Source organism: Geospiza fortis, unplaced genomic scaffold (assembly GCF_000277835.1).
Source record: "Geospiza fortis unplaced genomic scaffold, GeoFor_1.0 scaffold547, whole genome shotgun sequence".
Taxonomy (NCBI): domain Eukaryota; kingdom Metazoa; phylum Chordata; class Aves; order Passeriformes; family Thraupidae; genus Geospiza; species Geospiza fortis.
The window spans coordinates 51180-62824 of record NW_005054729.1 but is presented as its reverse complement, the minus strand read 5'-3'; the positions used below and the strand labels follow the sequence as shown (position 1 = coordinate 62824).

At 52.4% G+C, this 11645-nt stretch overlaps 1 protein-coding gene across 5 annotated transcripts in view; it reads left to right on the top strand.

Annotated features, from left to right (window-relative positions):
- The window catches only part of ATP2B4 (ATPase plasma membrane Ca2+ transporting 4), a 46717-nt gene that overhangs the window by 25389 nt on the left and 9683 nt on the right, over positions 1-11645 (top strand). For 4 of the 5 annotated variants that reach the window (XM_031065295.1, XM_005430989.3, XM_014311302.2 and 1 more), the window contains 12 exons: positions 309-551; positions 1288-1422; positions 2090-2196; positions 2890-3124; positions 4318-4497; positions 5125-5212; positions 5313-5419; positions 6691-6882; positions 7715-7928; positions 8551-8762; positions 9620-9727; positions 10480-10662. In XM_031065295.1, coding sequence (XP_030921155.1) covers positions 309-551; positions 1288-1422; positions 2090-2196; positions 2890-3124; positions 4318-4497; positions 5125-5212; positions 5313-5419; positions 6691-6882; positions 7715-7928; positions 8551-8762; positions 9620-9727; positions 10480-10662 — 2004 coding nt within the window. The remainder of the gene's footprint in view (positions 1-308; positions 552-1287; positions 1423-2089; positions 2197-2889; positions 3125-4317; positions 4498-5124; positions 5213-5312; positions 5420-6690; positions 6883-7714; positions 7929-8550; positions 8763-9619; positions 9728-10479; positions 10663-11645) is intronic. The other variant, XM_031065294.1, reaches the window with a different exon arrangement.

The following is an 11645-nucleotide window of genomic DNA, read 5'->3' as shown; positions in this document are numbered from 1 at the left end:
CAACTTGGGTGTTTCACCCCACAGACACTTTTGGCTGGCTGGGTGTGTGGTGTTTCACCCCACAGACACTTTTGGCTGGCTGGATGTGTGGTGTTTCACCCCACAGACACTTTTGGCTGGCATTGTGTATGTATGGTAAGCACAAAGGCAGTGGCCACGTTAGAAGCAGGATCATAGGTGAAATTTGCTATAGTCTGCTAGGATTGAACTTCTTTTCAAAATCAATTGCGTTATCAGAGGCAACTTTCTGAAAGGGAAAGGGGTGACTGGGGTGAGTCAGTCAGCCCTGACCTTCTCGCTGCTTGCAGAAAATGATGAAGGACAACAACCTGGTGAGGCACCTGGACGCCTGTGAGACCATGGGCAACGCCACGGCCATCTGCTCGGACAAGACGGGCACGCTGACCATGAACCGCATGACCGTGGTGCAGGCCTACGTGGGGGACACCCACTACCGCCAGATCCCTGACCCCGAGGCCATCCTGCCCAAAACCCTGGACCTCATTGTCCATGGCGTGGCCATCAACTCTGCCTACACCTCCAAAATCCTGGTGAGCTGCAGCACCAGAGCTTGGCTGTGTCCCGATGACTTGGGAGGGTACCAAGGCTGGACGGAGTTAAAGGGATAAAGTAGGGTTTGTTAAAATATAGTGAGAGTGACCTCAGAGCTGGTGGGGAAGGGCTGTCCCTGTCCCGTCACCTTGTCCCCTCTCCTGCCTTCAAGGATACACCTTGGGCAGTACAAGAGCCCGTCCGTGGCTCACCCAAGATGGACACCTGGTCACGAGTTTTCACACTTTTATTAAGTTTTGGTCCATGTCCATATTGGGGGTAATTGTCCAGTCACAGCAGTCCCATCCTCCCAGTTTGCTCTCCTCAATTCTCTGTTGTTTGCACATTTTGGGGCTGAAGCTGCAGCGGTGTCCTTGGTTCTGGGGCTGGAAAAGGATTCTTTGGTATAACTGAGCTGTGAGGAGAACGTGTGAAGTTCAGAGTCATATCCTAAGGCAGTACAGAGTCTGGAAAATAAAAAAGCTTAAACTTAAGGCATCATATATCCTAAGGCAGTACAGAGTCTGGAAAATAAAAAAAGCTTAAACTTAAGGCATCGTTCCATTCATCCTTCTATCCATCCTTCAATCCATCGTTCCATCCATCCTTCCATCCATCCTTCCATCCATCCTTCCATCCATCATTCCATCCATCCTTCCATCCATCATTTCATCATTCCACCCTTCTCCACACCTGGGTTTGGCATCCTTCATCATTTCTCCCTCCTTTCTGCAGCCACCAGAGAAGGAAGGGGGGCTGCCCCGCCAGGTGGGCAACAAGACCGAGTGTGCCCTGCTGGGCTTCGTGCTGGACCTGAAGCAGGACTACCAGGCTGTGCGCAACGAGGTGCCTGAGGAGAAGCTCTACAAGGTCTGGAACAGAGTAGAAATTTAGCAGGGTAGAAATCCATTTTGGATTTAGGTGAAATGTGCTGCTTTGAATTATTAAGTCTGGAGCTTGCTAGCATAGATGAAATGTGCTGTTTTAACTTGTTTGGGCTGTTAACTCTGCTGTGCTCACAAACTGCCTCAGCTAAGGAAAAAGAATGGGAACTCCCAAACTAAAAAGGGAGATAAGAGGGGCCCCTTGAATTTTGAAATGAAGGTGAGAGCCTAAGCTGAAGCTACAAGAGACTGACAGAGTGATCAGAGAGTTCTCTGTACAAGTTGTAACTTGAAACCAGTAAAATGAAAATACATAAACCTATAATGAATAGGACCTAGAGAACCTATTTGAACCTATAATGAATATACATAAACCTATAAGGAATAGGACCTACAGAACCTATTTGAACCTAAACCTATAATGAATAGGACCTATAGAACCTATATGAACCTATAATGAATATACATAAACCTATTGTGAAACTCTGCATATGTACAAGTAAGGGGGATAAAAAAGGATCAGGAATTCTCAGGGGGTGTCCTTTAGGAGGAACAATCCCCACATGCATCCAGGGCTGTAATAAACATACCAGCTTTACACGTTTAAAAGTTGTGGAGTTAAGTTTTGGGGTTTTTTTTCCCCCAAAAATCAGGTCTACACCTTCAACTCCGTGCGCAAGTCCATGAGCACCGTGCTGAGGAACAGCGGCGGCGGCTTCCGCATGTACAGCAAGGGCGCCTCCGAGATCATCCTGCGCAAGTAAATCCTGCTCCTGCCCCAGCCCCTGGGAATCCTGGGCATCCCACGGGGCAAGGGGGCATGGGGGTGGGTGCTGGGAGGTGCCCAGTGGGGTTTGGGGAAGCTGGAGGGAAAGGGGGTGTCCAGATGGAGTGCCAGGAATGGGTCTGGGAAAGTCAGAGGGTGCTGTGAAAAAGGGACGGCCCCTTTTTGTAGATGGGGTGCTGGGAATGTGCCAAGTAATTTTTGGGTGGGTTTGGGAAAGCTGGAAGGAGCTGTGGGAGGGGAATGCCCCCTTTTCTGTGGATGGGCTGCCAGGAATGTGCTGAGTGTTTTTTGGGTGGGTTTGGGCAAGTTGGAGGGAGTTGTGGAAGGGCAATGTGCCCGTTTTGGAAGTGGGGTGACAGGAATGTGCCAAGTGTTTTTTGGGTAGGTTTAGGAAATCTGGAAGGGACTGTGAAAAAGGGACAGCCCCTTTTTGTAGATGGGGTGCTGGGAATGTGCCAAGTGGTTTTTGGATGGATTTAGGAAATCTGGAGAGAGCTGTTAAAGGGGGCTGTATCCTTTCTATAGATGGGGTGACAGGAACGTGCTGAGAGTTTTTTGGGTGGATTTAGGAAATCTGGAGTGGGCTGTGAAAAAGGGACAGCCCCTTTTTTGTGGATGGGGTGCCATGAATGTGACAGTGCCTCACTCACCTCCCGGTCCCCTCAGGTGCACCAAGATCCTGGACAAGAATGGCGAGCCGCGGGTGTTCAAGGTGAAGGACAGGGACGAGATGGTGAAGAAGGTGATCGAGCCCATGGCCTGCCACGGGCTCAGGACCATCTGCCTGGCATTCCGGGACTTCCCTGCGGATGCAGAGCCCGACTGGGACAGTGAGAACGAGATCCTGTCTGACCTGACGTGCATTGCCGTGGTGGGGATCGAGGATCCCGTACGGCCCGAGGTACCAAATCCCCCCTGGCCTGTGCTGTTCCCGGCCCTTTTCCTGCTGCTCAGGGCTGGGATCCTCTCAGGAATTCCAGCAGTTCCTCTGTGCCCATCCCTGATGTGCCCCCAAGGAATTCCAGCAGCTCTTCAGTGCTCCCAATGTGTTTAAAAAAAAGCCTGGACATGGCACTTGGTCTGGTTGAGGTGTTAGGGCACAGGTTGGACTCGATGATCTTAGAGGTCTCTTCCAACCTCATTCTGTGATTCTGTGAATTCCATCAGCTCCTCTGTGCCCATCCCTGATGTGCCCCCAAAGAATTCCAGCAGCTCCTGTGTGCTCATCCCTGATATTCTCCCAAGGAATTCCAGCAGCTCTCCCTGCTGTTCCCCCAAGGAATTCCAGCAGCTCCTCTGTGCCCATCCCTGCTGTAGGCATTTCTCTCCCATTTTTTGGACAAAACAACACCATGGCAGCGTGTTCCCACCCAAAATTCCCAATCCTTGGGGTCTGTGCTGCACCAAAGGTGGATGGAAACAGCCAGGAAGAATCCCTGGGCTCCTGGAGCTGGTTTTCCCTCTGAGCTGTGTGCTGGGCTAATGCAATAATGCCCCATCCCTGCCTCTGGATGCAGTCTGGAGCTCTCCCCCTGCTCTCCTGGTCCCTGATGAGACGTTCAGAGATCTGGGAATTGCATTACAGATCCCCTGGCTGCAGCAGCTCTGGAGGCTCCTGATTCGATTTGCTCATTGCTCACTCCAATTTCCTCTCTCCCCTGATGGATAAACCCATTAGTGGGGTGGGAGGGGATGAAATTCCGGCTTTTATGGACGGCCTGGCCATGCCTCGGCACCCAGGGAAGTGACAGTGAGGTGGCAGCAAGGTGGCAGTGAGGTCCCTTCACTTTGGAAAGGAGGAAAGGCTTCATGGGGCTGTGAGCAAAGGGTTGGGAATTCCTTGGAGGTCCCAGAGCAGGGACCTGCCCTGTCCTGGTGTCTCTGCTGGATCCAGGAGAGCCGTGGGAGCCCCTGTCCTGTGACAGTGAGGTGACAGTGAGGTGACAGCAAGGTGGCAGTGAGGTCCCTTCCCTTTGGGGTGGCAGATACAGCTCCCCCACCCCTCCAGAGCCCTCTCCAGATCCTTTTAGGGACGAGGAGCTGCCTCACTCGCGGTGTTCCCAGTGCCAACCCCGTCCCTGTCCTTGTCCCCAGGTGCCAGATGCCATCCTGAAATGCCAGCGTGCAGGCATCACCGTCCGCATGGTGACAGGGGACAACATCAACACTGCCCGTGCCATCGCCACCAAGTGTGGCATCCTGCTGCCCGGGGAGGACTTCCTGTGCCTCGAGGGGAAGGAGTTCAACCGCCTGATCCGCAACGAGAAGGGAGAGGTGGGAGAGCTCGGCCCTGCGTGGGCAGGGAGGCTTCTGCAGCTGCCAAAACCCCGAATCCTGAGGGGTTCCCTAAATCCTGAGGGGTTCCCTAAATCCTGATGGATTTCCTAAATCCTGAGGGATTTCCCAAATCTCAAGGGGTTTCCCAAATCCTGAGGGATTTCCCACATCTCAAGGGGTTTCCCAAATCCTGAGGGGTTTCCCAAATCCTGATGGGTTTTCCAAATCCTGATGGGTTTTCCAAATCCTGATGTTATTTCCCAAATCCCAAGGGGTTTCCTAAATCCTGATGGGTTTCCCAGATCCTGAGGGGTTTTCAGGATCTTGCTGGGTTTTCCAGTTCCTGCTGGATTTTCCAGATCCCAATGGGTCTGGAATGGGTTTTCAGAATCTTGCTCGGTTTCCCGAATCCTGCTGGGTTTTCAGGATCTTGCTGGGTTTCCCAAATCATGCTGAATTTCCCAAATCCTGCTGGGTTTTCCTCATTCCCTTGCATAAGGAAGCTGCTGGATTGCTCAGCAGTGTTTGGGGTGAAGCCTCTGTCCTGTCCCAGTTGGGATTTGTTCTCTTGTGGGACAGAAGATTCCTGGGGTGGAATCACTTCCCTTTTTCCTGGTCCTGCAGGTGGAACAGGAGCAGCTGGACAAGATCTGGCCCAAGCTGCGGGTGCTGGCACGCTCCTCGCCCACGGACAAGCACACCCTGGTGAAAGGTGGGCACTGCCCTCCCCAGGGGCTCCTCCCTCGAGTTTTTCCAGCCTGATCCAGGCTGGGATCCTTCCCTTGGAGTTTAATTTCTTGTTTCCACCACAGGAATCATCGACAGCACCGTGGGTGACCAGAGGCAGGTGGTGGCTGTGACAGGGGACGGGACCAACGATGGCCCAGCCCTGAAGAAAGCAGATGTTGGGTTTGCCATGGTAGGGGCCAGCCTGGGGGTTTTCCTTTGCTCCATGGGATTGCTACCAGACCATGGAAACTCTTTTCCAAATCTGTGGGATGGATTAAAAACCCAAAAAGGGATTTTATTAGGGTGTTGGGTTTGAGTCTGAGCTGCGTAGGGCTGTGAGAAAGGGGTTGGGAATTCCTTGGAGGTCCCAGAGCAGGGACCTGCCCTGTCCTGGTGTCTCTGCTGGATCCAGGAGAGCCATGGGAGCCCCAGGATTTGGTTTTCCCTGCAGCTTTTCACCCCAATTCCAGGCACGGGAATTGATTTATGGGGGAAAACTCCAGTTTGATACCTTTTTATTCTGTCTGAAAGGAGCAGGGGAATAAACCTGTTGTTTTAAACAGATTCCCTGTGGATTAATTTAGGGACATGAGCAGGAGCTGGATGGGGAGCAAACGAGAGATTTTAGGGAAATGTTTTTAGGGATGTGCTGAACATCCAAACACAATTCCAGAAGCAGGGAAGGCTGTTCCCCTAAACCCCCTGCCCTGCAGCAGGCAGGGATTTCCCCTTTGAGGAGGGATTGGGATCTGGGGAATCCAGGAATGGGCTCGTTTTGGGCAGGGCTTGGAATTCCTGCATGGAATTCCTGCGGGGCGAGCGCCTCGCTGTGCCGGCTCCGGGAAGCGCAGCCCAGCCCGCTGCCCTGGAATTCTGACAGGGATTTTTGGGGATTTTGGGGAAGCTGCGGGGCTGCTCTCAGCCCAGGGCCAGGGCAGAAACCTCTGGGCTGAGCTCTCCCTCCCTTGGGCTCCCAACAGAGGTGCCCAGCCCGGGATGGAGCCAATCCCTGGTATGAGGAGGGAGCTGTTTCCCAGCTGTTTCCCAGCTGTTTCCTGTCTGATTTCCAGCTGTTTTCCTGTCTGTTTTCCTGTCTGTTTTCCAGCTGTTTCCTGGCATTTTCCCAGCAGATTTCCAGCTTTTTTTCCAGCTGTTTCCCAGCTGTTTCCAGTCTGTTTTCTGTCTGTTTCCTGGTGTTTTCCCAGCTATTTCTCAACTGTTTCCCAGCCATTTTCCAGCTGTTTCCTGGTGTTTTCCCAGCTGTTTCCCAGCTGTTCTGCGCCATGACTCTGTCTGGGGAAGCTGCGCTGCCTCAGAGCCTTTCCCTGAAGGCTCTGGAGCTCTGCTGCCCCTGCCAAGCAGGGATTGGCACCAGCTCCAGGGGCTTTTCCTGCTGGGCACATCCCTGGCACGCAGCAGAGCCAGGCAGGGCCGTGACTCACCCCTGGCTTTGTCCCCAAGGGCATCGCGGGCACGGACGTGGCCAAGGAGGCCTCGGACATCATCCTGACCGACGACAACTTCACCAGCATCGTCAAGGCCGTCATGTGGGGCCGCAACGTCTACGACAGCATCTCCAAGTTCCTGCAGTTCCAGCTCACCGTCAACGTGGTGGCCGTCATCGTGGCCTTCACCGGTGCCTGCATCACCCAGGTGAGCTCACCTGGGCAGGTGGGACACAGGAAGTCTCAGAGAAAAGAAGAAATATCTTAGGGAGTGTTTTAGGAAGGTGTTAAGTACCCCAAAGTGATTTTGGAGAAGTTTTCAGGAGGAGAGCGAAACAAAGAGAGAACAAAGGTTTATTTTGGTGGCATGACTGTTCTCCCCCTCAGGACTCCCCCCTGAAGGCCATGGAGAAAAGGAGAAATTTTTAGGAAGGTGTTAAATACCCAAGAGTGATTTTGCAGAGGTTTTCAGGAGGAGAGCAAAACAAAGAGGGAACAAAGGTTTATTTTGGTGGTGTGACATGTTTTTCTCCCCTGAAGGCTGTGCAGGGAGCTTGGAGAAAAGGAGGAATGTTTGGGAATGCTTTAGGAAGCTGTTAAATATCCAAGAGTGATTTTGCAGAGGTTTTCAGGAGGAGAGTGAAACAAAGAGGGAACAAAGGTTTATTTTGGTGGTGTGACTGTTCTCCCACTCTTTACCTGCAGGACTCTCTCCTGAAGGCTGTGCAGGGAGCTTGGAGAAAAGGAGGAATGTTTGGGAATGTTTTAGGAAGGTGTTAAATACCCAAGAGCAAGTCTTGAGAGGTTTTCAGGAGGAGAGTGAAACAAAGAGGGAACAAAGGTTTATTTTGGTGACCTGACACCTTCTCCTCCCTCAGAACTCCCCCCTGAAGGCCGTGGAGAAAAGGAGAAATATTTGGGAGTGTTTTAGGAAGGCGTTTAATACCCAAGAGCGATTTTTGAGAGGTTTTCAGGAGATGAGTGAAACAAAGAGGGAACAAAGGTTTATTTTGGTGGCATGACACATTCTCCCCCCTCAGGACTCTCCCCTGAAGGCCGTGCAGATGCTGTGGGTGAACCTGATCATGGACACGTTCGCCTCGCTGGCGCTGGCCACGGAGCCGCCGTCGGAGTCGCTGCTGCTGCGCAAACCCTACGGGCGCAACAAGCCGCTCATCTCCCGCACCATGATGAAAAACATCCTGGGCCACGCCGTCTACCAGCTCACCATCATCTTCACCCTGCTCTTCGCAGGTCAGCCGCAGTGCCAGAGTGTCCTGGGAGGGAGGGGAGAGGGGAAGGTGGAATGGAAAGGGAAAAAAGGAAAGGGGGAAAAAAGGAAAAGGAAAAGGAAAAAAGGAAAGGGAAAAAAGGAGAAAGAAAGGAGAAGGGGAAGGAAAAAAGGAAAAGGAAAGGGAAAAATGGAAAAAGAAAGAGAAAAGGAAAGGGAAAGGAGAAAATGAAAGGAAAAAAGGAAAGGAAAAGGAGAAAAGGAGATGGAAAAAGGAGAGGAAAAGGGAAAGGGGGAAAGGAAAGGTTTTTTCTTTTTTTCTTGGTTTCTATTGGTTTTGCTGTTGGTTTTTCTTTCTTTCTTGGTTTCTATTGTTTTTTTTTCCTATTGTTTTTTCTTTCTTTCATGGTTTCTATTGGTTGTTTCTATTGGTTTTTCTTTCTTTCTTGGTTTCTATTGGTTTTTCTTTCTTTCTTGGTTTGTATTTTGGGACATTTTGGTCATTTTACATCAATAACCTTGGTAGAAAATTCATTCGGTGTAAACACGGATCCTCTTCTCAAACTTCTCTCTGTCTCTCAGAAATGCTGTAAAACCTCTCCCACATCTTCCCTTCTCCAAATCCCCTTTTTTTCTCCTGCTCAGGGGAGAAGTTTTTCGACATTGACAGCGGCCGGAATGCGCCCCTGCACTCTCCCCCTACCGAGCACTACACCATCGTCTTCAACACCTTTGTGATGATGCAGCTCTTCAACGAGATCAATGCGCGCAAGATCCACGGCGAGAGGAACGTCTTCGAGGGCATCTACCGCAACCCCATCTTCTGCTCTGTGGTGCTGGGAACCTTCTTCGCCCAGGTGACCCCAGCATGGGCGTTTTGCTTTGTTCCACTGGGATTCCGTTGCTTCCAGTTTGCTCCATGGGTTATTCCGCGTGGGTTATTCCACTTTGCTCCATGGGTTATTCCATGTGGGTTATTCCATGGCTTCCATTTTGCTCCATGGGTTATTCCACATGGGTTCCACTTTGCTCCATGGGTTACTCCATGGCTTCCGCTCTGCTCCATGGGTTATTCCACATGGGTTATTCCATGGGTTATTCCATTATTCCACTTTGCTCCATGGGTTATTCTACATGGGTTATTCCACATGGGTTCCACTTTGCTCCATGGGTTATTCCATGTGGGTTATTCCATGGGTTATTCCACTTTGCTCCATGGGTTATTCCAAATGGGTTATTCCGTGGGTTATTCCGCTTTACTCCATGGGTTATTCCACGTGGGTTATTCCATGGCTTCTGCTTTGATCCATGAGTTATTCCACATGGGTTATTCCATGGGTTATTCCACATGGGTTATTCCATGGCTTCCACTTTGCCCTGTGGATTATTCCACTGGGATTGCTTCCAGACCATGGAAACTCTGATTTAGTCCAAATCTATGGGATGGACTAAAAACCCAAAATCCCAGCCTGGGTGTGAGGTCCCTGCTCCTTGCTGGTGTCCCATAAGTTTTCCAGTCTGGATAAGAGGTCTTTGCACCTCTCTGGTGTTCCACAAAATTCCCAGCCTGGAAGTGAGTGAGGTCCTTGCTCCTAAAATTCCCAGCCTGGATGTGAGGTCCTTGCTCCTCTTGTAATCCCAGGAGAGAGGGAAGGGTGTGCCCCAAGGGGACCTTTCCGTGCCCAGGGTGTGACTCTTGTCTCCTGTGCTGCAGATCATCATAGTGGAGTTTGGTGGGAAGCCCTTCAGCTGCTCTGGGCTCACCCTGACCCAGTGGTTCTGGTGCATTTTCATCGGAGTGGGAGAGCTCCTGTGGGGCCAGGTAAGGGCCAGCCCCAAAATCCTGCCCCATCCTTCCCTCCCTGCCCTTGGTCTCCCTGGTTTTTCTCCAGGGCAGCTCTTTAGGAAAGTGTTTAGGATGGGGCTGATGCCCCTCCCCACCCCAGCAGCAGGAGAGGGACACACCCAGCAGTGACAGGGACATTCCTGGTGTCCCCACTGGGTCCTGGCAGCTCCCCATGGCTGGTGGCACTGGAGCTGATGCCTTGAGAAGGTTGAGCTAGAACAGAGGCCAGACAGAGCTAAGGAATAAAGCAGGGATTTATTAGAAGGATCTCCTCAATGGATCCACCTTGGGCAGCACAAGAGCCCAGCCAGGGCTGCACCCAAGATGAACCAAAATGGTCACAAAATGAACCCAAGATGAACCCAAAATGGTTACAAAATGGACATGTGGTCACGGGGTCTCTCACTTTTATAAGTTCTACTCCATTTGCATATTGGAGTTAATTGTCCAATTCCAGCTTTAGGTTATGAAGTCCCATCCTTCTTGTTTCTCTCTTCAGTCCATGTTGTTAATGCTTTTGGGCCTAAGATTTTGATAATTTGAAATTTGGATCATAGAGAAGGAATTGTTTTGTGTCCCTACTCTGTGAACAGAGCTCACCAACCCTTCCTACAAAGCTCAGACCCGCACACTAGAGCAGCACAGAATCTAAAAACCCCAAAAGCTAAACCCTGAGGTATCCCCACCACCTCAGGCTAAGTCCCTGCTGTGTCCCTGCCTGTCCCCAGGTGATCTGCACCGTGCCAACGAGCCACCTGAAGTTCCTGAAGGAGGCTGGGCACGGCATCACCAAGGAGGAGATCCCCGAGGAGGAGCTGCCCGAGGACGTGGACGAGATCGACCACGCGGAGATGGAGCTGCGGCGGGGGCAGATCCTGTGGTTCCGGGGCCTCAACAGGATCCAGACCCAGGTACTGGGGGGCAGCAGGGCTGGGGGGGCTCTGCCTGCTGTGTCTCCTCCTCTCTCTCCCCCCCTGCAAGGGTTCTGTCTGCAGAGAGGTGACAGCTGCTGCTCGCAGGATGCCATCGCCTCCCGGGCCAGGCTTCCACCTGTGCCATTGAAGGGAGTCGGGATAACCTGGATTTTGGGATAGCTGGGGCCAGGATAACTTGGATTTTGAGTCAGCTGGGGCCAGGATAACTTGGATTTTGGGATAGCTGGAGATGGGGGGAGGCTCTTCTGCTGCAGGCACTGTGCTGCTGGTCAGCAGGAGGATGGATGTGCCACTGACGGTCAAATCGGCAGCACAGGAGGCTGTGAGGGGAGCACAGAGCCCCCCAGGCTCTGCCCTGCTCTTGCTGAGCTGCTGGGTCACCTCTGTCCCTCCTCTGTGACAAACCAACGGGGACAGGGGCTGGGGCAGAGTTAACTTCCCTTCTCTGAGCTGTCACCTCCACAGTGTCACCTCGATGGCCTCAAGGTGAAGCTCAGCCTCGGTTCCTGGCTGGTTGTGAGCGCCGAGGGGCAGCTGGGCTGTGTGGGGGTAACCAGAGCTTCACTGACATGAGGAACGTGCTGGGAGCATCCAGGCTCTCCTGGAAGTGGTGCAGATGTGCTGGAAATCCGGGAGCTCTGCAGGGCTGCAGTGCCAGAGGTGCCCCTGGGGCTGAGCCTGGAGCTTCCCGGGTGTTTCCCTGTGCTGGAGCTGAGATGAGCTCCTGCCACGTGAGAAATGGGCGCTGGCACATCCTGGAGCTTCTTTGGGGTCCAACCTGAGCATTGGGGGGGCTCCTGTCCCCGTTTGGGGTATGTGAAAAGGGCACAGGGGAGAAGAGGGACATCAGAGTGGGGCAGGAGTGAAGCCATGTGTGAAACACCTGCCCAGCCAGAGCTGGGGCTGGAGGAGGTACCCAGAAGGTGCCACAGGGCTGGCTGGCATCACCCAGCCACACA